This window comes from Rutilus rutilus (genome assembly GCF_951802725.1).
Source record: "Rutilus rutilus genome assembly, chromosome: 10".
Lineage (NCBI taxonomy): Eukaryota > Metazoa > Chordata > Actinopteri > Cypriniformes > Leuciscidae > Rutilus > Rutilus rutilus.
The window spans coordinates 13787728-13812413 of record NC_140215.1 but is presented as its reverse complement, the minus strand read 5'-3'; the positions used below and the strand labels follow the sequence as shown (position 1 = coordinate 13812413).

Here is a 24686-nt window from a genome sequence, read left to right as displayed (position 1 = left end):
TCGTAGGAGCGAGTGAAAGTAGGAGGGAGCTGACCCTGTGATAGATCTGTAAGCAAGCGTCAATGCCTTGAACTTGATGCGAGCAACGAGTGGTAGCCAGTGCAAAAAGATGAACAGAGGAGTGACGTGGGCCCTTTTGGGCTCGTTGACGACAAGACGAGCTGCAGCATTCTGAATCTTTTGTAGAGGTTTAGTTGCACATGATGGAAGTCCAGCCAGAAGAGCATTTTTCTAAATATACTAAAGTACAATTATTTAAAGTGTGTTAAAAGTTGTATTGTGAAAATTGTGAAGTTAATGCATTGGCACGGCTTGGCAGCTCTTCTCTCCGTACAGTAGGCCTACGAGTACAATACTATATGCCACCCTCTAGCAGTCACAGCCGAACAGCTCCTGAGACACCCTATGCTTTTCAGGCAGGGCTTTTCCTGTAATTATCATAGGACAAAATATAAAATAGGGCAAAAAAAGTACCTTTAAATGTCTTTAATTTCCAATCATCATAGAACAGCATCATGAGTGCAGTAAATTATGACAAATTATTCACGTTATTAATGCAACACCATATTCATGTGAAAATTCTGATATTTTAATTCAAAATTACAAGGTCAAAAATTTGCAATAAAACAAAAACAAAATATTCACAAACAGTATTAATCATTCAAAATAAGACCAGAAACATACAATAAGAAAAGTATTACGAAAATTCTTTCAATTAATTCATGCCAACTTTAAAATAAAGGAACAGTGTGGAAACGTTATAGGAGCAAGTTTTCCATGTAATTGATTGATGTATATCCACTATAATAGGGATTTTCCAGCACCATTTATTTTATTTTGTGCTTTTTATTTTCCACCAACATTTTAATTTGCATATATCCAAATCACTTGTCCTAAGGCCGAAGGTAGGGAAACAGCAGATCAAGATGGCCAGTCCATTACAGACACAGAGCAAACACACACACAGAGACATACGCACATTCACACATTTACACTTGCGGGCAATGTACTGTCTCCAATTGGCCTGACCTGCATGGCTTTAGATTTTAGGGGAAACCAGAGCATCCGGAAAAAAATATGCACCAACATGTGCAAACTTTAAACAAAAAAGCCTCCTGGTTCAGCCAGGATTTCAACCAAGAAGCTTCTTGCTGTGAGGTGACAGTGCTACCCATAATTATGTAGAATGCACAAACTTCGACAGGATTTTGCCTGCACTCTTCAGGCGTTCCAGTCGCTCTTTCAGATGTTTCCTTTTATGTGCAATAGCAGAATCTTCTTGGATCAGCATTCCTGGATTGTTCCGTCCAATTATGGCAAGCATTGCATTCTGAAGCTGAGAGATGTAGAGGTCCAGCATGTGATACTGGACTATCAGTGGAACTTGATTAGCCAGACGTTCAGAAGTAATCTACAAATACAAACAAAGTTCAAATTAAATGTAAACACAAAATATAATTAGCACAAATCAATATTTGTCACAAGACTTGGCCTCTTATAATGCCATTGATTATGTAAAAGGTTAACTAAAATTCTTTATTCATTTTAAGATGTTTATTTTTTCTTCTATCCCACGTTTAATGCACAGGATCAGTTAAATGTAAACAGTTCAAGCTGTGGTAGCTGTTTAGAAGGAAATTGACTAGTTTGCAGAGGAATGAGTGGTTGGAGTATTTAGAATTTAGAAACAATCGTTATATTTTGCAGTTTTGTTAGATGCCTTTTGTGGTACACAGACTACACACTTCACCCTTTTAAAGAACAAAGATTACTTATTAGGTATACAAACCTTGAAATAGGAGTTAAGATGGTATACCATCTCGCGTAAATCTGCATTGCGATTCCAATAACTATTTATGGGTTTTTGTTTTACATTGCTTAGCTGGTCACTGTAGAGACTGTCTTGGCAGTAGACAATCTTCTCAATCTTAAATTGATAATGTATTTTCTCCACAGCTTTCTGAAACTGCTCATCGAAAAAATCTTCAATTGGATCTTTAGCAGCCCTCAACAGGTGAGAGAAGGCGTTGAAATGAGAGTTAACAATATGGTCCACACAGGAGTGAACAATGTCTGTAAATAAAAGAGATGAGAAAGCAGAGGAGTTTAGCAGAGGTAAGAGATTTGTATGATTTTTGAAAGAACGTTGTTTCTACAGTAGTAACAAATCACATAAAATTTAGGGGAACAATTTAAATTGAGGGCACAGTAAACCATCAAACATTATGGTGCTATTTACCTGCGACATCTTTGAGCAGCTTTAAAGCAGGTTCTACCAGCTCCTCAATGTGTTTCTTGACAATGTTCTCAAAAGTTCTGTAGTTCAAAAATCCAGGAAGCTCCTTTCCTCTACAAGTCCTAATACACTCTTCTACCTCATCTCTGACGGTTTCCTCCACTAGAGAGAAAAGACAGAAAAAATTGTTTGAATACAACCATTGGCGTTTTGAACTTGCAACTTACAACATTAGTTAAATCATGCTTTTGGTAAGCATAAGTAAGCAGTTACAACAAGCTATACATCTGTCTAAATACCTCACATAAAATCTCTTTATGCTGACGATATTTTGCTGTTTCAAATATTTCAGTTTCCATTCCTGAATGTTTAAATCTCATATTTGGTACATTTTTGGGTAACAAAAATTCATTGGAATCCATCAGCATTAATGCCCCTTGATGATGCAGCTAGATAGGAATCAAACAGCTTACCTTCCTTGATCCCCATAGTTAAGTGGTTTACATTATTTGTCAGGGGTGTGAATCGTCACTGATCTCACGATTCAATTCGATTACGAATATCATGTCAACGATTCGATACGATATCACGAAGTGTCACATCCTCACTTTTCAATATTACTGCACATGCCTAAATTTTCGTCAATGCATACAAGCAGTGAATATGAACTCCCTTTTTATTTTTTCTACTCTATCTACTTCTATTTTATATTATGCCCCGGTTTCACAAGATGTCCCCAGAATGTGTCTGTGAAATTTCAGCTCAAAATACCCCCCAGATAATTTATTATAGCTTGTCAAAATTGCCCCTTTATGGGTGTGAGCAAAAAACACGTTTTTGTGTCACGTAAGTGTGTGTATGTCTTTAAATGCAAATGGCCCCACCTGCAAGTTTGGCATCGGGCCAAAAAAAAAAAATTTGCCACTAGATGGCAGGCCAGAACATAGTCAACAGATAATTTAAGAAATGAATTGATGAACAGAATTATTCCTTGGCATCCTCATGTAGTAAACTGCATTTTTTTTTATTGCGTGCTTGAGGTACGCTATTATGTCATGTGCAGAGTGATGTTAACATTTAAGCTAGCTGGTGAGAGAAAAATGTCATTATTAAAGAGTCTAAAGAGGAAAGATGACATCGAAAATATGTCATACAAAGGAGAATGTCAAGACAACAATGAGTTCATCCTACCTAATTTTGTGAAGGCAAAACAGGTGTTCGACCGAATTTCGACCTCCGCCAAATTATTACCCCCCTAGCATTGGTAGGTTTAGGATTAGTTGTGGGGGAGAGGTTAGGGTTAGGGGTGGGGTTAGGATTAAGCAATCAGGTACTGACTTCAACTAGGGGGGTAATAATTTGGCAGGGGGTCGAAACCGGTGTGTCTTGATCCACAGATTCTTTTGAATGTTTTACTGAACTTTTCAAATTAAAAGCTCTCAATTAATCTGAAAATATAACATTTCTGCTAAAACATTCTCGTAGCCTACTTTTATTTTGAAGGCAAAATCCCTAAAGACGAAGTGATTGTGAGTAAATGTTGCTGTTGAGGTGACAGATCTATTTCAGAACCAGGCGCGGGCCAAATATTATTGCTGGCGGGTCAGTTTCTGCTTTACACGAGCTTCGGATACTCTGGCAATAAAAAAAAAAAAAAACGTGAATTTCACTCATCCAAATTCTCAAACGTGTTAATTGTTTTGTGTGTGGTTAAAAAAAAAAAAAAAAAAAACATAATAGGCTAGGCGCTACTTGGTATTTTTATGTTTATATGTTTACATTAAATTTTGTAAAGTGCTTTAACAAATTGCCTCATAATTTTTACAGATAAATTGCTTTAATACCAATTATCAGGGTGGCCTAGGACTTTAGTACAGTAGAATACTTCTGCTGTCAGGAAAGCCAAATCAAGTTCTTATACCTGTCCTGACCTGAGCACAAGCTCTCATTCTAATCCTGAAAGTCTTAAATACTTATAGATAAAGTCTTAAATACCATATTTAAATACTTTAAGTCTTTAAATTCATTTAAATTGATAATATCACATGTGTACTTAATTACTGTTTGTCTAATGAGTGCCCAATCTCTGAACAAAAAGGTTTCAATAAGCGCCACCTATCTGTAAATGTAAGCACAGCAAAAGCTCACTTTGTTTTCCAAAGACAGATATTGATTACAATGGTCTGTATCTTAAACTTGCATTGATTGCTTACCTCTACTGTAACTGATTTCCCACACAAATGTTAATGCTTTGATGTTAAAGCTAGAAAGTCCACTAATGTGTTTATTAACAAAAAGGCATGAGTGGAGAAAAACAAGGCAATTTTATTTTGATCAAAATTTTCATAAAACTGCTATTTAAATGTATTATTTTAAAGGTTATACAAAAAAAAAAAAAAAAAAAAAAAGACTAAATAAATAGGCTGAATAAGCTGATCAATAGCATGTTAAATGGTGGTAGCCTATACGGTACACCCCCCTAAGCTCACAGAAATGGTTAGACCCAAGTCTTCAGCAGCCCAGTTTTCTCGTGTGGCTTAATTGCGCACACGCCGCACTGTCTTCATTTGGACGCGCGCTTCAATCCGTTGTGGATGCTCTAACATAATGCACACAAATGTGTCCCTGCTTGATATACAACCACTGATTAACATAATCGGTTTTGATGAGAAAAAAAAAACTAACGTTATACGAGAAAAATAAAACCATACGAGAGCGGATTCGAACCCAGAACCTCTGAGAAAGATGAGACGTAGCTGTGACGTAAGACCTGGCTCTGCGTTGGCTCTTTTAGCCTGTGGAAAAGCAAACCGGTTCTTTGGAGGCTCGTCAGTCGAACCAACTCCGAACCGGCACTAGCTCTAGCTCCGAACCAGCACCTGGTTCTTGTTGGTGGAAAAGGGGTATGACACGCTTGGCGAAAGTTCTACCACTGGACCATTAAGATACACGTTGAGTTAAATATGCGGATTCTCGATGAAAATTCTCGAGCTGACTTGATGTAAAGCCACTGGTTGCACAGTTGATTTTTTTTTCCCTCTGAAATAAATAGCAAAAAGTCATAGCTGAGACTATGTGCATGATTATGCTGTATTATTCTACTTGATAAAAACGTATTGCAGCAAGATTATGCGTGCAAAAGAATTAGAACAGCTACGTCCGTGTGACAGTAATTCATGCGCAATTGAGCATACACATCAAAGAGCAGGGCCTCGCACCCCACCAGCGACGGCACTGATCAGGATAGCAGCTGTCCTCTCGCACCGTTGCTTGGCGTCAGGAGCGGTAATCGGGAACACCTGGTTGCACAATTAGGAAATCCTAGGAAGGCTACATGGTGCGTCCTTCAGAGGACGCATAGGCTGCATCCTTGAAGTCTGCGTCCTTCGAAGGATGCAGCCTTCAACATTGGGACACAGCTCATGACTCTGACCCGTTCAAACTGATTTTTAATGTTTATTTCAAGCGTATTTGAGTGTGTATTTAATGTGCATTTCACATATTAAATATGCATTGAATATGCGTATTTAACGCGCTAATTTGTCACGTGCAAACAGCACGTATTTAAAGCATATTTCACGCTAAATACGCGTTGTTGGCATTCAAATTCACGTGTTTTTAGCGCACATGGCTTTCCATACACTGCTGCACATGGCCCAGATCTCGTCCCATTTTCTCACAACTCTTTTAGTTCATTTAAGACTTTAACTAATTTAAGACTGCTCTTATGAGGACACTCAACAAAACGGACATTTTGGTATAATTGTGTGTTATTATTACGCAGCGCGTTCTCTTTTGTCTTTTAACGCTTGAATGGTTTAAAAGCATTTGCATGAAGAAGAACGTGATTACATAATGTAACGCTAGCAAAATGATGACAGAAAAAATGGATGCTGCGTTAATATTTAATATTTAACGCATTAAACTGAAAAACATTATTCGCATGCATTAGCGTTGACAGCACGGACATAACCAAATGTTTGATGGAGTTTTTACACGGCACCCCCCCTGCTCTCGCCAGTTGGGAAAAGGTGTTCTAAGCGTTTGACGTGTAACCAATACTAAAGTATGTCAATCATCATTAGAGTGCCACCTTCAGGCTGAATAACGCAAGGACATTACAATTCTGCTAAAAGTGTGTCTGATGTGTTCAGCGATTATAGAAAGCTTACAAAATGTTTTTCATAAACTAGTGCTAAGACCCAGAATCTATACCTAAATTTACAGCATTAAAACATTACTTTTAAATTTACAACAAAATATCTGAGTTACTTTTTCAAATAAGTAACGCAAGTTACTTTTTCCATTTATTGACTGACACCTCTCCTGTTCCCATGTTGAGAGAAATCGGGAGTAAGTGCAGAGGCGTTGTGTTTCAGCACAGCAGAAAGGTTTGTTTGAGCAGTGCCCTCTACTGTGCTGGTGTGAATTTCATTCATTGCTTATTCATTTCAGTTTAGGTGTGAAAATGCCTTTACATTTACCAAAAATAGTACAAGTAAACCAAGTCCAGGTTAGAAAGAGTAATGTAACATTACTTTCCGTAAAAAGTAACGTCTCGGTTACTCGTTCCATGAAGGAGGGAACAAAAAGTTTGCATAAAATGTCACTACTTGTGGTTGCATCCCACAAGAGAGCAGTGGTCCATCACTGTATACAGGATCATTTTAATCAGGGTAACGCTATAATGCTAATGCAACAATTCTATTATAAACTCACTCTTAATGGATTTGGCAGTCAGGACGAGTTTCCATTTTCCAAAATCCTCCCTGATTTTGGTGAAGACCCTCATGTCTGAGTCTGAGTTTTTTAGATCTTCTTCTGCCCTCTTTACTCCTTCAAGGTCATCATTGAACTGGCGAATTTTCTGAAGAGCACAAAAATAAAATAAAATGTTTAAAAATTAAATCCAAGTAAAAACATTGCTGGGGTGGAACATATACAATAAATACTTCCAGCTTAGGGTTAGGTCATTAACAATAATTTAGGACCAATATAATGAAACTTCATAGAAAACTCAGAAGTCTAGCTGGATGGTGCCGGTGAGTGTACATTAATGGGAAAATAAAGTTGAGGACGTTCTGTGGCATTCACCACCAGATATGTCCAGTAGTGTTTTGTTTTTTGTTTTTTTACTGTAATCAGAAAATTGCTCTTCTCATGTTCATCAGTTGGAACTCCATCTCCCAGTGCCCTAAGATCCTCATTCGTCTTCTCTAATTTGCTCTCAAGTTGTTTCTGCAACTGTGGCAGCGTTTTCTAAAAGTGAAGAAATAAGATGGAAATGGAGACATTAATGCAAAAAAAAAATCGGACCCTATTCTGACTTTAATTTACTTCAGTCTTTTGTTTCTTTAAGGCAAACTCTAATAAACTAGGTATGTCATGTAACTTTGCTTACGCACATAAATGTGTTCAACCAATTCTTTTGTAAGTCTTTCTGCAAGAAGGGGTACTGTAGCTTTTCCCTCCTCAAGAAGAGACCTGAAGGGAAAAAATCATTTCAATAGTAACAAAGAATTTGAAGACAACTGGAGAATTTTGCATAATTTATATGTGTAAATATAAATAATAAAAAAGACCATTTTTAAAATGCCACACAAATGTCCCTGATACCTGACACACATTATAGTGCAGTCTGTCAAGTGCCCTAAACACTGTAAACTGCAAAACAAAAGTCCAACTCTGAGGATGCACCTCAACAAGGGTGTTTCAGTGGGCCGGCCGTTCAGCGCTCATGTGCTCATTGCACAGCGTCATATCGGCCAGTCCTTCAGGAATTTGCTACTGGATCTTATGTAGATAGTGGTTAAACATGAGATATAATTAATTTTGGGTATATCAAACAGGCAATCCTTGGTCTTATTAATCTATTACTTGTTCCAGAGCAAATCGATTTTGTTTAAGGGGAAAATTAAGTTTCATAGGTTATTTCACTTAAATCCTGTACTGCTTGTACGTTTGACTTAATTGTTTGCTTGTTTATTCCCTATTGTCTTTTATAATGGCGATTGTTGTTAATTTAAATATTGTTGTTCATTAAATAATATTTTATATAAGTATGCCGTATTTGGTATTGAGAAAGGATCCTGATATGGCCTTGAGTGAAACTTAAATTATTACGCCTTTAGATGGCAGCAAAAACTGTCTTTATGAGTGAGTCAGAACAAGGAAGTTGTTTTCTTTCAAGCATACGTTTTGGTGTCTCACTATGGGATCCACTCCTTCCGTGTATTCCGGTGGTGGTAGTTATGTTTGAGGCCTATAATAAAAGTGTACCTCTTAGTAGCGTGTGTGTGTGTGTGTGTGTGCGTGTAGCATAGACAGCGCGCATCAGAGATGCGTCAGAGAGAGCTTAAAGTGATATTGATGTTGGTCTCGGGTCAGGTTGGGTTCGGGCTGAAAAATTGCAGACGTTGTCGGGCTGGGGCCAGGTTAGGACCGGATTTTTTGGCCCGTACAGGGCTCTAACGACCCATGACCCGTGGTCTCTCCTGTTATGCAGAGATCTACTGTCACAGGCATGGGGGGAGATCTTTCATCCTCAACCAGAACACTGGCCAGTGAGTGGTTCAATTTGAATACAACCGGTCTGTCTGACAGCCATATCAGAACCATACAGAATGCTAGAGTGAAACCACGTACGGGGAAGCCGATCACTAAGCAGCGTTTGTCGCACTGGATAGTGGAGGCAATTTTGTTGGCATTTTCCATTAAGGGTCATGTGCCCCCAGCTGGTTTACGTGCACACTCAACAAGGGGAATGTCAACTTCGTGGGCTCTCTTTAAAGGAGTCACAATTCGGACATTTTCAAGGTTTTATAAACTGGATGTTACAGCTCAAACTTTAGCTCATGCAGTAATGAGCGTGGAGTTTGAGTCATGACTCATGACTTGTCCAGCCTTGGAGGCGGTACTTATGGTTGGCAGGAGACTTCAAGACAGGCTATCTGGCAATACGGGAGTTAGGATATCCCATAGTGAGAAACCGAAACGTATGCTTGAATGAGAACAATAGGTTACTTGCATAACCCCGGTTCTCTGATAGCATTAAGTGAGGTGTCTCACCAGATCACCCTCCTTGCTGTGTGAAGTGAGGAAGAGGTGTGCTTGTTTTGAATGTCGTTATGACGTTATGTTGCTCTTCTTATACTGAGGGGGTGGGGTAGCCACCTCGTTCCTTTGTTACAAGTTCTACATTTTTAGAATTAGTAACGGAGGCTTGGGCTCAACTGTTAAACTGTCAACTTGAGATTTGAATCCATGGCGGAAGGAAGTAGTTCTGCACAAAAGAGGGTTTTTAAAGACACTCCGTTGTTCACACTGCTACTCGTGTAATATTGCTCATATATCTCTCACAAACTTCTTGGCTTTATTTTTTTCACTCTACAGTTTTTCTTGCATATATGGTTTGTGTTAGATATTCTTTTCTTGCCTGAAATGAGCATTTTCATAAAAAAAACATCTTTCTTTTTCCAGTGCTTTGACCAGACCAAGCTTCTCATTGATGTCTTGCTGGCCTCGGCACTTTACAATCATGTAGCCCTTCTTCAGTGGTATCACTTGATTATTGACTGTTTTGACCACCGTCTCCTCCATGCCTTTGTCAACTAAGTCCGGTTTAGTCAGAATACCTGAAAATGCAAAGAGAAAGATTTGTATTATTTTTGCTATTTCACAAAACAAGATAAACTACAGACAATAGTTCACATATTCAGTGAGTAGCCTATTTGTACCCAGGGTCCTTTGTCCAGTTGAATCTACTTTGGATGCCATCTGCAGTGCCTCAGTGGTGGCGATGTCAATGTTTGCAGGCACCACAACCAAGCTGATGGTTTCTTGTCTTTTAATGAACTTTTCAATTAGATCTTTTATCTGTTATAGAAAACCAAAATTAGGGAATGCAGTGCTGCAAGAATCAATGCATCTATAATACATACTGTTATCTGATACTCAAGCCTTGACAGATTTTTTTTTATACTGAAGATTTATTGACACTTATATGGTGTTTGGGGTCCGTTCAGACCCTTTTGATGTTTCATTTTTCCCTTCATCTCAGTGGCATGGGACTTTTTGACTAACCCCAAATCAAGAAAAGTTGGGACATTTTGAAAAATGCAATAAAATCAAGAATTTGTGATTTGTTCATTCCCGAATTGTCAACAACAACAAAAAATCACATTCCTCAATGAGAGATTGCAAAGAATTTAGGTCTTTCACAATCTGCCATACATAATATTGATTTCAGACCATGCTATTAAAAAGTTATGGATTTCGTGTCGATAGACAAACCCATTTTTGTTTACCGCATTAACAAAATTTAGGCATGATGACAAAATGACTCTAATATGACTCTAAAATGACTCAAAATGAATCTCTGCAATACTTTAGCATATTGACATCAAATTGGACACAGCACCGCCTATTGGTCAAAAGTGATGAACCATTAAATCAAATTACTAGTGACTGTTTATGTGATTTTACAGCGATCTGAAATCTGAAATAACCTGAAATAATTTAAAAATGTCTTTATTTTCTCGTTGTTGCAGTTGGTCTGATGCTCCCAGCCATGTTGGCATGTCTTATTGGATTATTTGCATTTGTCTCCGTACGGTTATTGCTGCTGTGCTTGCAGCTATATTTTACATATGTTTTTATATAATCTTATTCTAAAGTTAATTATTTTTTTTATACATTTTTTTTTTTAGGAATTTTAGCTACTGTATATTTTTATATAATTTATGTGGGATTATTACAAAAACAGACACTTCAAAACACCTCATACCTCAACAACAAATTCTAAACTTTCACAAAAATATGTATAAATTAAAGCTGCAAGCAGCGATAAAAGGGCCCTCACACCTGTGCCACAAGCCTGTGGCGGCTTTAGGAAAACAGAGCACGGTGGGCAGTATGTAAATATAGGAGGACTATGTCAAGTCATTTGTATTTGTCACACTTCCTGCTACCAGCAGCTGGCACTAATACTATAACTGAATATTGTCAAACAAACATGTGAAGTTCAGGGCAGATCGGACATCGTATGCCTGAGTTACCACAACTTCCTCTTTCGTGGCAATAATCGCATACATTAGCACTTAGCCAAGTGTTGCATGATTTAACATGTTTCTATCATGTTTGGTTCTTCATGGCATATTTTAATATGTTTCTTGGAGTGAATTACAGTGTAAAGCATGTCACTTCCTGTTGCCAGGAGGTGGCGCTATTACTATAACTGAATATGGGCATGCAGATGTCTTCAGGGCAGGACTCTTATCAAACATGTCAAGTTTGGGGCAGATTGGACATTGTATGCCTGAGTTACAACAGCTTCCTCTTTCACGGCGAAACATCAGAATTTGTCAGGCCGCCACGGACACACCCTTCAGCGAAAACTCAAGATCTTTACAATATACCACCGCTAAGGCCTTAGGATTACACTGACCATACACGATGTTGATCTGGTTAAATCTCTATAAGGAGTTAATCACAGTGTAAAAAGTGCCATTTCCTGTTGCTCACAGGTGGCGCTATTACTGTAACTGAATATTGGCATGTAGATGTCTTCAGGCCGGGACTTAAATAAAACATGTTGAGTTTGGGGCAGGTCCGACACTGTATGTCTGAGTTACAACAACTTCCTGTATCATGGCGAAACATAAGATTTTGTCAGGCTGCCACGGACACACCCTTCAGCGAAAACTCAAGATCTTTGCAATTTAATGTAAAGGCCCTTAGATTAGACTGACAAAATATGATCTGGATCTGATTAAATCTCTAGGAGGAATTTGTCAAAGTACAACGTCTGAAATGGCAAAAACTGCACCAATTTTGCAGAGAAAATTCAAAATATCTCACTTCCTGTTTGGTTTTCAGATTTTGCCCACGGGACTTTTTTGTAAATATTGGCCTGTTACTTGTGTCTAGCGAATTTCATACCTGTGCGTGAAATGTAGCGCCAGGGGCACTTCGTTGAAATATTGTAGGTGGCGTTATTGAGCCATTTTGCCACACCCACTTCTGAAACCCATATCGCAATTCTGACGCGTGTGCAAAGCTGATGAGTTTTCGAGCATGTTTAGGTCCTCAAAAAAGCGCTTTGGAGAAGAAGAATACTAGTAAACAGAGCAATTCCAATAGGGTCCCCAAAAGGGTCCACTCATCATCGGTGCTCGGGCCCTAAAAAGTTGTGATAGGAGTAGTTGGCCAAATCCAGAAAAATGAATGGATCTCTGTGGCCCTCTGCTGGCTATATATAGTCAAAATACTTTTTTTCTAAAACTAACTCCGGGTTTTTTTAACCAGCAGATGGCAGAATTCTGCCTCTAACAGCTAGATCAATATCCAGAAACTAATTCATCATTAAAGTAATTTTTCCAGAAAAAAATATTTGATTTTAATTTGTAATATGCAAGGTAATAGTGTAGTACAGTAATTTTACACAAAATATGTAAAAAAAAAAAAAAAAAAAAAAAAAAAAAAAAAAAGTACCACATATCACCCAAAACACAGCATAGTTGAGAAGTAAATAAAAACAATTATATATTATTTGTATGTATGTTTGTCACTGTATTTTTTTTTATATAATATATATATATATATATATATATATATATATATATATATATATACTGTATAAGAATGAGGGTTGAATATGGTATAGTAGACTAAAATAAAGTATGAGGGTTAATTTATATGATAATTTGCTGCCACAGTTTATCTGTTTGTTCCTTTTAATATTCCCTGAAGTATTATTTGCTGTATCTTTTCATTTTATGCGCGTATTTATGTATATGTGTAGGTAAATGCACACACTCACAAACACACACACACACACACACACACACACACACACACACACACACACACACACACACACACACACACACACACACACACACACACACATATTCACACATACAAACACCTACACATACATTTAATTTTTTATTTAATATGTGTGCTTGTATGTTTATGTGTGTATTTATGTATATACTGTATTTGTTCTTCCTTTTAGTGTTGTATCTTTACTGTTGCTGTTGCTCTAGGTTTTTTTTATCAGAATTAAATCAAATAAAAACTATGATCACAACAATTTTTAAAATTTTCACACACATTCATTATAAATGGCACAGTCCAAATTGTATTATTATTTTAAATCCCTATTATTGTAACTTAACTTAGTTATATTCCTATTATAATAACCTGCACCACATCTCCTGTTTGTTAGCATATATTGTGTACATAAGCATTTATATTTTTTCTGAGGAACCATATATGGTATATTTTAACTGAGGAACTGTGTTTAAAGGAGCTGTTATCCAACATATTGGAATGCTGTAAACATTTCTAAAAATTTCCATATACAAATAGTTAGGGATGTGACGAGACGAGACACGACATTGGGTTCACGTGAACGAGACGAGATATTTGCATGATTTTTCAGAAATCCTCAATGACAAAATTCATGACTGGAAAAATAGTAAGCAGGTGCATTTTGAAATTAGGGTTAGGGTTTGTTAGGGTATATAATAATCTTCTTATGCATGGCATTTCAGGTCTACTTATGAGTATGAATTATCAAATGCATTGAAAGAAAACAATATACAAGCACTGTAAAAGGTTTTTACTGACTGCTCCTCAGACCTTACTGTACATTTATGAGCTTTCAGAACTTCTGTTTGAGGCTGTGTGTGACCTCCTAACTGAACTCCTTTCTACAAATTGAACAGAAATAAAAACAGTATTGTAGCTTTTGTGCTAACAAAAATACACAGAGGCAGGATTGCAGTGACAGAACAACAACAGTTGTTTTTTCTTGAACTAATGCATTAGTTCTTGAACTTAAGCATTAACCCCAACCCCCAAACTCTCATGAACGACTTCTTAAAGGGGACATGTCCAATATGCATGCTTGTCGGTGTTTTATTTTGCACTGGCAGTTATAGGGTTAATGCGGTGAGTTCAAAGCCAGGTAGAGAGAAACGACCGAGTGCGTTTGTCTCTACAGTTGTTCTTGCGTTCCGTTTAAAAGTTCGGAAATGGAGGCTCCCTTGAGAAACTATCGTCATATTATAAAACACAGAGAGACTCAAAGGTCTACACAGCAACCCGTCAAAATAAAAATTTGGTTTAATCTTTGAATAAAGTTTTGCGTAAATCATTACATTTTAAATAATTGGTTATAACAATTTTATTAAACCATTAAAATAAAAAAATAAAAATAAACTTTTGGGAGATGCAAGGAGCGAAGTAGTCCAGTGATAATTAACAGGCAGCCATGGTGAACGCAATAACCAGCAGATGCAGTACGCTGCTTCAGCAATTTTTCGCGGCTACTTCCGGCGTTCTATTGTGATGCGATAAAGGCCTATTAGTGTCTTACTTGTTTCTCGATGTCTTTTGGCTGGTTGCCAGTGGCAATTCTAGCAATACCTGGCAGATCAATGAGAGTGAGATCAGGGACATCACTGGACTGGATCTCCAGAGTGATCATCTCATGACTGATCCCTTCTCCCTCTCCAGCCAATACTGTCTGAGCTATAAAAAAATATATATATATAAAAATAAAAAAACACAACCATGTCACAAACATCCCACAGATGACAAAACAGTTAATTCAAAGGCTTACAGGGAATTAAAGTTCTCAATAAACTGTATCTGTGTACACTTAAATGTGTAAGTATACAAACCATTTAAGACAGCATTCTCTATTTCAGCTGGGTTCTTCAGTTGCTTTGTTTGGCCATTATATGACAGCAATCCATGCCAGTTGTTGTCCTTTGTAATTTTCTTCAGTTTCAATACCAGAGGACAGCGTGTCACAATACCTGTGTTGAAAATACTAGATGTTCAGCTTAAAGGTAGAGTAGGCAATTTCAGAGAGGCTAGCAAAAGCAAACTAGTAGAGATGCACCGATTGATCGGCTGGTGACCGGAATTGGCCGATTTTCACGTGATCGGCCATGACCGGCAACCGGCCGGTCAGTCTGACATATGCCGATTTTATGCCGGTCAAATGCACTCGGGCGCCGCATGATTAACCTTTTGAGCGGTACGGTCTCATATATGGGATTTTTATTTCTGTGCCCCTGAGAGTACGGTGCCACATTTAGAATATTCAGTGACGTCGCATAACTGCCAGATTCAAACTGTGCTTTCGCGCGTTGGCTGGCGCTGAGCCAGAGTCGGACGCGTTCAGCGCTGTCATGTATCACAACTAAGCAGTGTTTTCAACCTCATAATGTTTATTTTAGGTTTCAGATATTTAAATACACATAAGCACGAGTAAAACAATACATTTGGAGTTTGTAAAATACACACTGATGTCTGTGGAAGCAGCAATAACAATCTATTCAAATATAATTTGCCGACATGTGTTATTCATATCAGACAAACATAGTGGAAGTACGTTAACTATAAAGTTTACTCTATTCTTCTCAGTTCACTGGCCACTTTCTTGCATTTATTTCGGGAGAAACTGATGAATTCACGTGCTGTAAATCCGACTGACAGGACAACATTGTGGCGCCCATCTCATGTTATAACTTAGATCAAGATTATTTATAAAGGTTTTTAAACGACCAAACACACTCACTTACACGTATTTGAGAATCGGAGAGAATCAGATAGGCTAGTTGATGACATGGTAAGCAAGTTTGTGAATATTTTGAATAAAAAAGGAAAAGCGAAATAAAAGCGACACATCTGTCATACAGTATTATTGTGGCTGCGGTGTATCGCGTGACGCGTCGCCATGGAAACATTAAAGGGAACGTTCGCCTTGCAAAAACTCACTCTGGGGGTGGGGGTGTCGGTTAGAATATTTTAAACTTACGCGTGAAAGGGTTAAAGAAATGATCGAAAATAAATATTTGTGTGTGCTGTAAAGTGGTTAGAAAAAAATTAAATCGGAATCGGCTAAAATCGGTATCGGCAGGTCAAACTCAATGAAAAATCGGAAATCGGAATCGGCCTAGAAAATTGTAATCGGTGCATCTCTACAAACTAGCTTTGAAAGCATTAGATCCCACCCTCCCTTCAGAACGCTCTCCAAAGCCACACCACCTCCTAAACACATGAACGTGTACAGCCAGAGTCTGCAAAGCTTCACGAGACGGCGTTAAACTACGTCATGTCTCAAAGCACATTACAATTACAATGAACATAAACAACTTACAGAACTCTTATTTGTACCACCTGACTGCTGCAGTTAATTTCGGTGTTGATAGTGTTGACATAGAATCGCATAAATCAGAGTCTGAGGATGTAAACAGCGAGTAGTACGTCACGGGTTGCCATCTCATAATTAAGGTGTGAACGCAGCATAAGCTTGTTGTTTTTGGTCAGGATGAATTGTGAAAGGTGGCTGCTGTTTGTTTGTGGCGCTCTGTGACTGTCTGTCCACAACTCTGCCATACGGAACGCGCTGATGACGTGTGATGTCTGCACAAGCAGGGTGCGCGGAGGTATGGAAATGCCAACGCTATCTAACGATCAACTCGTATGAGTGAGTAAAAGGTGGCCAATTCGTACGACCTCACACTCGTATGATTTGTCTAAACACAGTGATGGATTGGTTTAGGGGCCAGGCCGCGTGGTCAGGGGTAGGTCATTCGTACGAATTCATACGAATTGGGCAACTCGTAAAATAAGTACGATTAACCAAAAATCTTACAAATTCGTGCGAGTGAGGTCCTATGAATTCGTACCAATTAGCCACCTCGTAAAATTCGTACAAATTGCCGTGAGATCGGGTTGGGAATTACATATGTTGACAGGCAGGTATGTACATCGTATATATGGGGGAACATTTAACATATAGCAAAAAGTGTTTATAAAAAAAAAAAAAACTTTTTTTTTACTAATAAATAAGGAAAGAGCAAAAAGGTATTTCCAGTCTGTTGTATAATGCATATTGTGCTATTACCTGTTCCCCTAGGTAGTGCCACTCCAGACAGGGCTTCCAACACAGAACTCTTTCCTGAGCTCTGGTCACCTATGACAGCAATAGCTGGCAGGTTCAGGTCCTTTTCAACACCTAATGACCTGAGAGAGTCCACTAGGTCAATGCATGGGCGGACCTTCTCTTCATAGTGCTGGCTCAGACTATTACTCTTTCCCTTTGAAGAACTGCTTGGAGCCATGTCTGAACTCTGTCTGGAAAATATGACAAAAAGAAACAGTTCTCTGTAGATCAGTGATATTGACCAATTGTCAACCAATGACGACCTATCAATTTTAGATCTTTCAAGAAAGAACGTTCAACAAAAATAAAAATAGGTTACAGCCTTATTAAAACTTGACCATCTTATTAAAACCATGATGACATTTAAATGTCTGTCTATAGAGAAGTAAAAAAAAAAAAACAGGTTAATGCAAAGGATTCATCAGGATCTTCACTGAGTGAGACACGTGCTGAGACGTAGATTGTGTTTTAAATGCCTGTATATTTCGGTCTTATTAAAACGGCAGTGCCAGCAACAGAGGAAAACACCAAGGTAAAAGTTCGGAGGGCTGTTCCATAAAACAAGTTTATAATACAAGCCAGGCTTATTTTAGTTAGTCAGGCTTATTGTTGGTGGATTCTTGTTGGTGGACTTTTTAAAGCAAATAAGTGACTCAAAAAAATCTAACACCCAGCAATGTGTAATTTATTTGCATCTCCTTTCGAATACAACATTCAAATTACTAGACAAAAAATTATATCCAGAGAAAAGTGGATTTTTATTGGTATAGCGCCATAGACCTCCATTCATTCTGCACTCGTCCTGTGAGCGCCCTCATATGGAATCAGAGAGGAACTGCAACCAGTTCAGAAGCCGGAAGTGTACTGAGAGTGAAACTTCTCGCCTTATTAGACAATAGGCTTGTTTGAGATGCGCCTTGCCTCGCCTGAAATGTAGTCGAGAGTAGGCGGCTGCAGTGAGAGGAGGAGTGAAAAAAGAGCAGGCAAGCCGGACAGTTCTCTCTTCACGCAGTGGATCTGACACCTGTGAGATCAAAGATGGATATCGCGGGATTCACGCTCGTGCAGTGTTGCCAATAAACTGGATGGAATTTAAGTTCTGTACGTTGCTTCTATATAAAAATAAATAAAATGAACAAGACACCCAAAGTACTTGTTATTTAATTCCATTCCAAATACATGTTTATCAAAAAAAAAATCTTTAATACAGACATATGTGTTTTTTTTTTATATATATAAAAAATTTAATTGCATAACCCAAAGAGATCGCACTGTCAGATAGTTTGGGAATATTCACTAAACATTCACATAAACTAGCCTACAAAAACTTTTCTAATCAATAGGCTTGTTTGAGATGCGCCTTGCCTCGCCTGAAATGTATGCGAGAGTAGGCGGCTGCAGTGAGAGGAGGAGTGAAAAAAGCGCAGGCAAGCCGGACAGATCTCTCTTCTCGTAGTGGATCCGAGTGGATCTGACACCTGCGAGATCAAAGATGGATATCGCGGGATTCACGGGATTCACGCTCGTGTTGCTAATAAACTGGATGTAATTCAAGTTCTGTTGCTTTTATATGAAAATAAATAAAATGAACAAGACACCCAAAGTAGCCTACTTGTTATTTAATTCCATTCCAAATACATGTTTATCAATATTTTTTCTTTAATACAGATGTGTTTTTATTTATTTTTTTATTTATTTTTATAAAAATTAAATTGCATAACCCAAAGAGATCGCACTGTGAGATAGTTTGGGAATATTCACACATAACATTTTACAAAACGTTACATAAAGTTTTACAATCAAACATTTTAAAAGAGAACAATAGCCTACATCACGGTTGTTTAAACCAATGAGCATTAAGCTGTGTCGTCAGCAAGTCGTTTCCCAGCATGCTTTTGATCAGCGCAGTCGGTGGAGAGCAACTGCGCTCGACTGCAGAATCCGACACGTGCGGCTTGCGCTCGCGAGAGATTTTTGACATACGTCAGCATGACATCAGAGCCAGGCGGACCGCAGTCGGACACATTTCTAACCGGCATGCATCTCGCGCTGATCACCGGTGATCGGTTCTGCGTAGATTTTGCTTATCTCAAACAAGCCTAATCTCTCGCTCTCATCCTCATTGCCACGACACCTGTCTCTACTGCCACGTCTACATGCTGTTCGCTTTATAGACATTACTAAAGTGTCTTAAATCGTCTGTAGGCCTATATATCAGGTGTTATTTTAACGATTCATTTCTGTCTGGTCATCTAAGATTTAGAAATGGAAACAGAGGTGGTTTGGATCATAATTTGTCGGTAGCCTATGATGCTATATTACAGCACCATTTTTTTTTTTTTTTTTTTTTTTGGCGAACGTGTTTTTTATGACGTGTTTTCATGTTCATGTTTTCATGTTGATCCTGGAATGACATTACAATCAACCAATCAGATATTTGAAGGACAAGTTTACAGTTTGTGTCAAGTTTGCTTACAACCAGAATAATCATTATTATTAAATTTAAAGGACTCACATAACGATTTGAGCACAGAAAGTCGCTCCACTCCGTTCCAGAGTAACAAATTGAGTTGAGAGAGAGAGAGAGAGAGAGAGAGAGAGAGAGAGAGAGAGAGAGAGAGAGAGAGAGAGAGAGAGAATAGAATAGAGTTTATGGAAGCAGGTACTCACTCAGTTCTCCAACGGCGCCTCTGTGATGTGAGGTGCGCTGACCGTGTTATATAAACGCTTAAAGTTTCACTTTCCTTTCATCTGAAACTGCACAATGTGAAGGGAATTCTGGTGAACACAGTGCCAGTGGTATTTTGCTTCCATTTCATGGTTTCTTGGGGCTGCTTCTTCAGTTATCAATTTGTATACAAATTTTGCATAGCTCATGTCTAGGTTACTCACTTTGACTTTCAGTTTACTCGATCCTTAAAGCGCCCCTGCAGGTTAAATTGTATAGCGATATTGTACAGAAATATTGTTATTACGATCTGCACAAGTTATTAGATATGACACACAACACATTTTGAACAGCTTGTTCTCGAACAAACCATAAATCCTTGTCAATGCAAAATGAATTACAGCAACTTTCTAGAAATCAGTCTGCATTTAATGTAGGCCTATTGCAATGTAGGCCTAAGAGGCCTAATTTTTAACGGTCCTCCTTTGCACCTTTTACCATTAGACTGAAAAACAAAATACCAGTATTGTAGTTTTTTAAATTTAAGACAGCAAATAGAACAAAGAAAGTGTTGCGCCAGTATGTGGAGTGTGACGTGGATAGTGACGTGGTCCTTGACGTTGAGCGTTAATGCGCTACTTGTTGTTGTTGTATATCTTCGATCTCCATTAAAGGCTTGACTAAACTAGTCTCTCGTGTCAGCGACTCATTGTACCTTATCTTCACACTGGTGTGGTGGCAGCGTTACCGTAATCACTCCCCAAACAGTTAGGTGAGCTCATGTGAGATCAGTTCACACTAAAGACAACGCATAAACGAGCTGCATTATGGATTATCTCCGCTGGTGAAATGCGAGACTTAACCCATGGTGAATACACACAGCCAGTGGCGGAACTAGAGTTTTATACATGGGGTGGCCAGGGGGTGGCCACTGCTACTTGCGGGGGTACACAGTACACACACACATAGGCGTCGATTTCGGGGGGGACGGGGGGGACGCGTACCCCCCAGATTTCGTCATGAGTCATTTTGTACCCACCACTTTTAACTTCCGTCCATATTAATTTGACTTTTGGTTCGATTTTTTTGACCGTTTTCAGTGGTTGTGAGGAGCAATATGAGAGAGAAATTTGGTAATCATTGTCTGACCCAACAAAAAAAAACATTATAATATTCATTTTATTTTATTTTCCGTGTTCGCATTTATGAGGGAAAAAACAACGTGTCAGTTTAGGTTACGGACCAGAGCGCTCTGAAAGCGGCACTAAAAGACTGCTTTAAAACTTTCACAGAGACCTCAAACAGAACAGCTGCCTTTCTTTAAAGTGAATTTCGTTTTGTATTAATTATATCTTAATTTTAATCAATGTTTCATGAACCAATGGATTTAATATAGCTATAAAAAGTAAATATAGCAGAATCATACGTGACGCATTGCTGCCACATACATATTATTTTTTCACCTCAATTATGTCTACTAACGAGATCTTATGTCGTTTTAAAATAACTATGCATTTTAATTGTTTATTAATGAACTAGTCTTTTCTAAATCAGTGTAAGCTGCCTGCATACATATCTCCACATCTCCGCTGTAATGTAGCCTAGATGCGCCTTTCATACGGACAGGATTACATAATCAGATGGTAGCTACCGTATTTGCTTTCGATTGGATTTTTTTTTCGTTGGTGGACATTTTTTTTAGTAACTTTATAGTTATATTTCTCATGTCTGTGAGGCTTGTCTATACACTGTTTGTCAGTTCATTTTTGAGGCGCGCTCCAATTCACAGAGATCATGAAAGCGCGCCCTGTTCGTTTTCTTTTATTTTACAAAGGCACCTTCGTTTTCTTTTATTTTACAAAGGCACACCGTTTTCTTGTTGCTGTGAGTTTACACAAATAAAAGTAGTTGCGACTGATGTATTATTATATTCTGTATGACCAGAAATGGAGTATTTTAAGTTGTTTCCACTGTTGATAGGAAAATGCGAGTGATGGCACCGGCGCCTCCATCCACATAGGCTATAGTGCGCGCTCCATACTCCGCACAAACACTTGGATATGCGCTTCCTAATAGCAAACATTTATTTAGGTTAACGTTAGAGCGAGCGGCCATGCCAGACGGATAATCCTCTTCATGTTTAACTAATCAAATTCTGTTGCATTTTATTGCGGCAGTTTGAAAAGGGCGGCTGAAACACTTAGCCTATACAGACAAACGCCCAACGCTGGTGTTTTTCTTTAAACAAATTCGTTTAGGCTTTAAAATAAATATTGTTTATGGGCTAATTAATGCCACAATAATTTATTTATTTTATTTGTTTTGCATTGAATACCATTGCATATGTTCATTGAATGCATTGAATATTTGCTATGCACCGCTATGCCATCCTCCCATAGAAAGACACGTTAAGAGCCACCTATTTTCCTTATAATAAAGGGTTTCTACGAAAGGAAAACGCTTAATGTATAATTAAATGCATTGCGTTCATATTCTTTATCACTGAAGCTTTTTCTTTATTATAAGGGTGTATTATTCCATTAAAAAAGGGACTGTTTATAAGGTGACAATCCGTTATACATCTTGAAGATTTTTGTATTGTATTGTATCTTCTGTTACAAACACGAAGATTGACATTTCGTTAATTAAACAAAATAAAAACACAAGGTGTAAAAAATAAACAACTTAGGCTATGTTCTGTTAGATGTGTTTTGACTAGTTTTTGTTTAATTATATCTCTATGAAGATATAGCCTATTAACAATCATTCATAATCATTACTTTTACGAAGTGGACGAGCGGAGCGGAATATTCAGAAATGCGCTCTCCACTCACGAGCTCTGATCGGATTCGGAACAAACCCGAACCTCACTGTCTGCTGAACTTGCGCAGAAACATCAAAATATAACCAGCTTTTTAAAATGTTTTTTTTAAACTAAACACTATTTTAGCACAAATGAGCTCATTGGCGATTTTTTTATAATTATTGACAAAATTAGAATATAGTAAAAGTTTTTTTTTTTTTTTTTTTTTTTTTTGGGTGGGCCTGTTGAAAAGTGGGGCCGTGCCTGAGCTACAGGACATCGTCTTCCAAAACATAACCTGCGCGAAAGAGAGAAAAAAATGAATGCGTCATTGTACCCAGCACTTCTGAAAATGCACTTCCGAATGCGTCTCTGTCCCCAGCACATTTCAAACCAAACTGACGCCCATGCACACACACACACACACACACACACACACACACAGTGGAAAAGCTTATGGAAGGAATTGGGTCACTCTGTTTGTGTCTATAAGTGTTGAACATCCAAAATATTTGCAGAAAACAAAGCTGAAGCACCAAGGAGATAAGATACCGTAGCATGTGTCTGTTATGAACTGCTGCATTTATTTACAAAAAAACTCACATTTACAATTTTTTATTTTATTTTATTAGATATAGCAGGCATCAAGCAGACATGTACTTGAAAAATTTAAACAATTTTATTGCCCATCAATATAAAATCTTATCCTAGGAAGATTTAATACAACATAATTCTTTCATTATAATAATTTATAATTATTCTTTCTAATTATAATTATTTAATTTATAATTATTTTTTTGTGTTCATTTTTTGGTGAACTATCCTTTTAATCTGGCAAAATCTTCTCAACTTAAATTCCTGAATTTGGTATGTGATTGACTGCCTGTGTCTGGTAGATGCTCTGAGCTGTTGCTGGTCCTGAAGTCTGACCACACTGACTCTGACTAGCCAGTGGTGATGCAAGGGCTGGGGTCTGTTTGCATCTGATCTGCCTGTTAGTCCAGTCATTTTAAGCCAAAATGGGGGTCAACCTTGAACAAATTGCAACAGAAGCAAACTCAACTGATTTTGTATCCTCAATATGTCCTAAGTAAGGAAAAACAAGTCCCGAAGAATCCCATTAGGGGAAAGTTTCGAAAGACCCAAATATAGCCTATTCATAAGCCTATTATTACAGTCTATGATTCATTCTTTCTCTCACATGAATAGGGTAAAAATTGTAACCTTTAGATATCACCATGAAAATTACTGAGTTGATTACTTACATCAAGACAAACAAAAAATGTATTACAAGTTTTTTTTAATTGTTTGTTAACATGGACAAATGGTGCATAATCTAATTATGTATGTGCTAATTTGCATAAATACCACAACAGATCTAAACATTGGGTATAGCCAGGTGAAAATGTCTTGTTGAATCTTGTTGACATATAACTGTAAAATACTTAATGTTAATGTCTGAATGGAACCCATTTAGGCTACCCATGAGCATTAATACATAGAGGCAGGAAGTAGGCTAGTTTAGAAACCAGCCTTTATTAATTTTTAAGAGATTGGGTTTGGGTCTGTGGGACTGTTTCTGGGGGACGAGTCTGAGGGAAGAACAGGAGACAATGGTAAGAAGAATGCAGAAGACAAAAGGTAGGTAAAATAAAAAGTAAATCCCCAGAAACAGTTTTCAAAACTTTCCCCTAATGGGATTCTTCTGGACTTTTTTTCCTTACTCAGGACATAATGAGGATACAAAATTATTTGAGTTTGCTTCTGTTGCAATTTGTTAAACCTTTTTTCATAAAATGACTGGACTATGTTTGTGCTTATTAAAAAGAACTCTTATAGCCTATCTCTCCCTTTCTTTTCATGTTTAATTGACCCTGTTCAAAAATATGCCAAATTTAAAATATGATTCCAATCATATTCATATTCTAATCATGATCCAATTACCAACATTTTTATCTTAACTCTTTCCAGTATATATATAAAAAAGGTGTTTTTGGTAATTTTCACAATT

The 24686-nt window shown here is 37.8% G+C and overlaps 1 protein-coding gene across 1 annotated transcript; it reads right to left on the bottom strand.

The window, feature by feature from the left end:
• Window positions 1–478: 478 nt before the first annotated feature.
• LOC311298632 (interferon-induced GTP-binding protein Mx-like) lies at window positions 479–19970 on the bottom strand. The gene is made up of 12 exons (XM_084421724.1): window positions 19875–19970; window positions 17166–17395; window positions 14929–15066; window positions 14622–14776; window positions 9973–10111; window positions 9672–9870; window positions 7642–7720; window positions 7373–7495; window positions 6956–7103; window positions 2240–2398; window positions 1790–2073; window positions 479–1411 (listed from the first exon to the last, which is right to left on the bottom strand). Exons 2-12 carry the CDS (start codon window positions 17380–17382, stop codon window positions 1178–1180), a joined length of 1875 nt encoding a protein of 624 aa, XP_084277850.1. The 5' UTR covers window positions 17383–17395; window positions 19875–19970; the 3' UTR covers window positions 479–1177.
• Between the last annotated feature and the right edge of the window lie 4716 nt (window positions 19971–24686).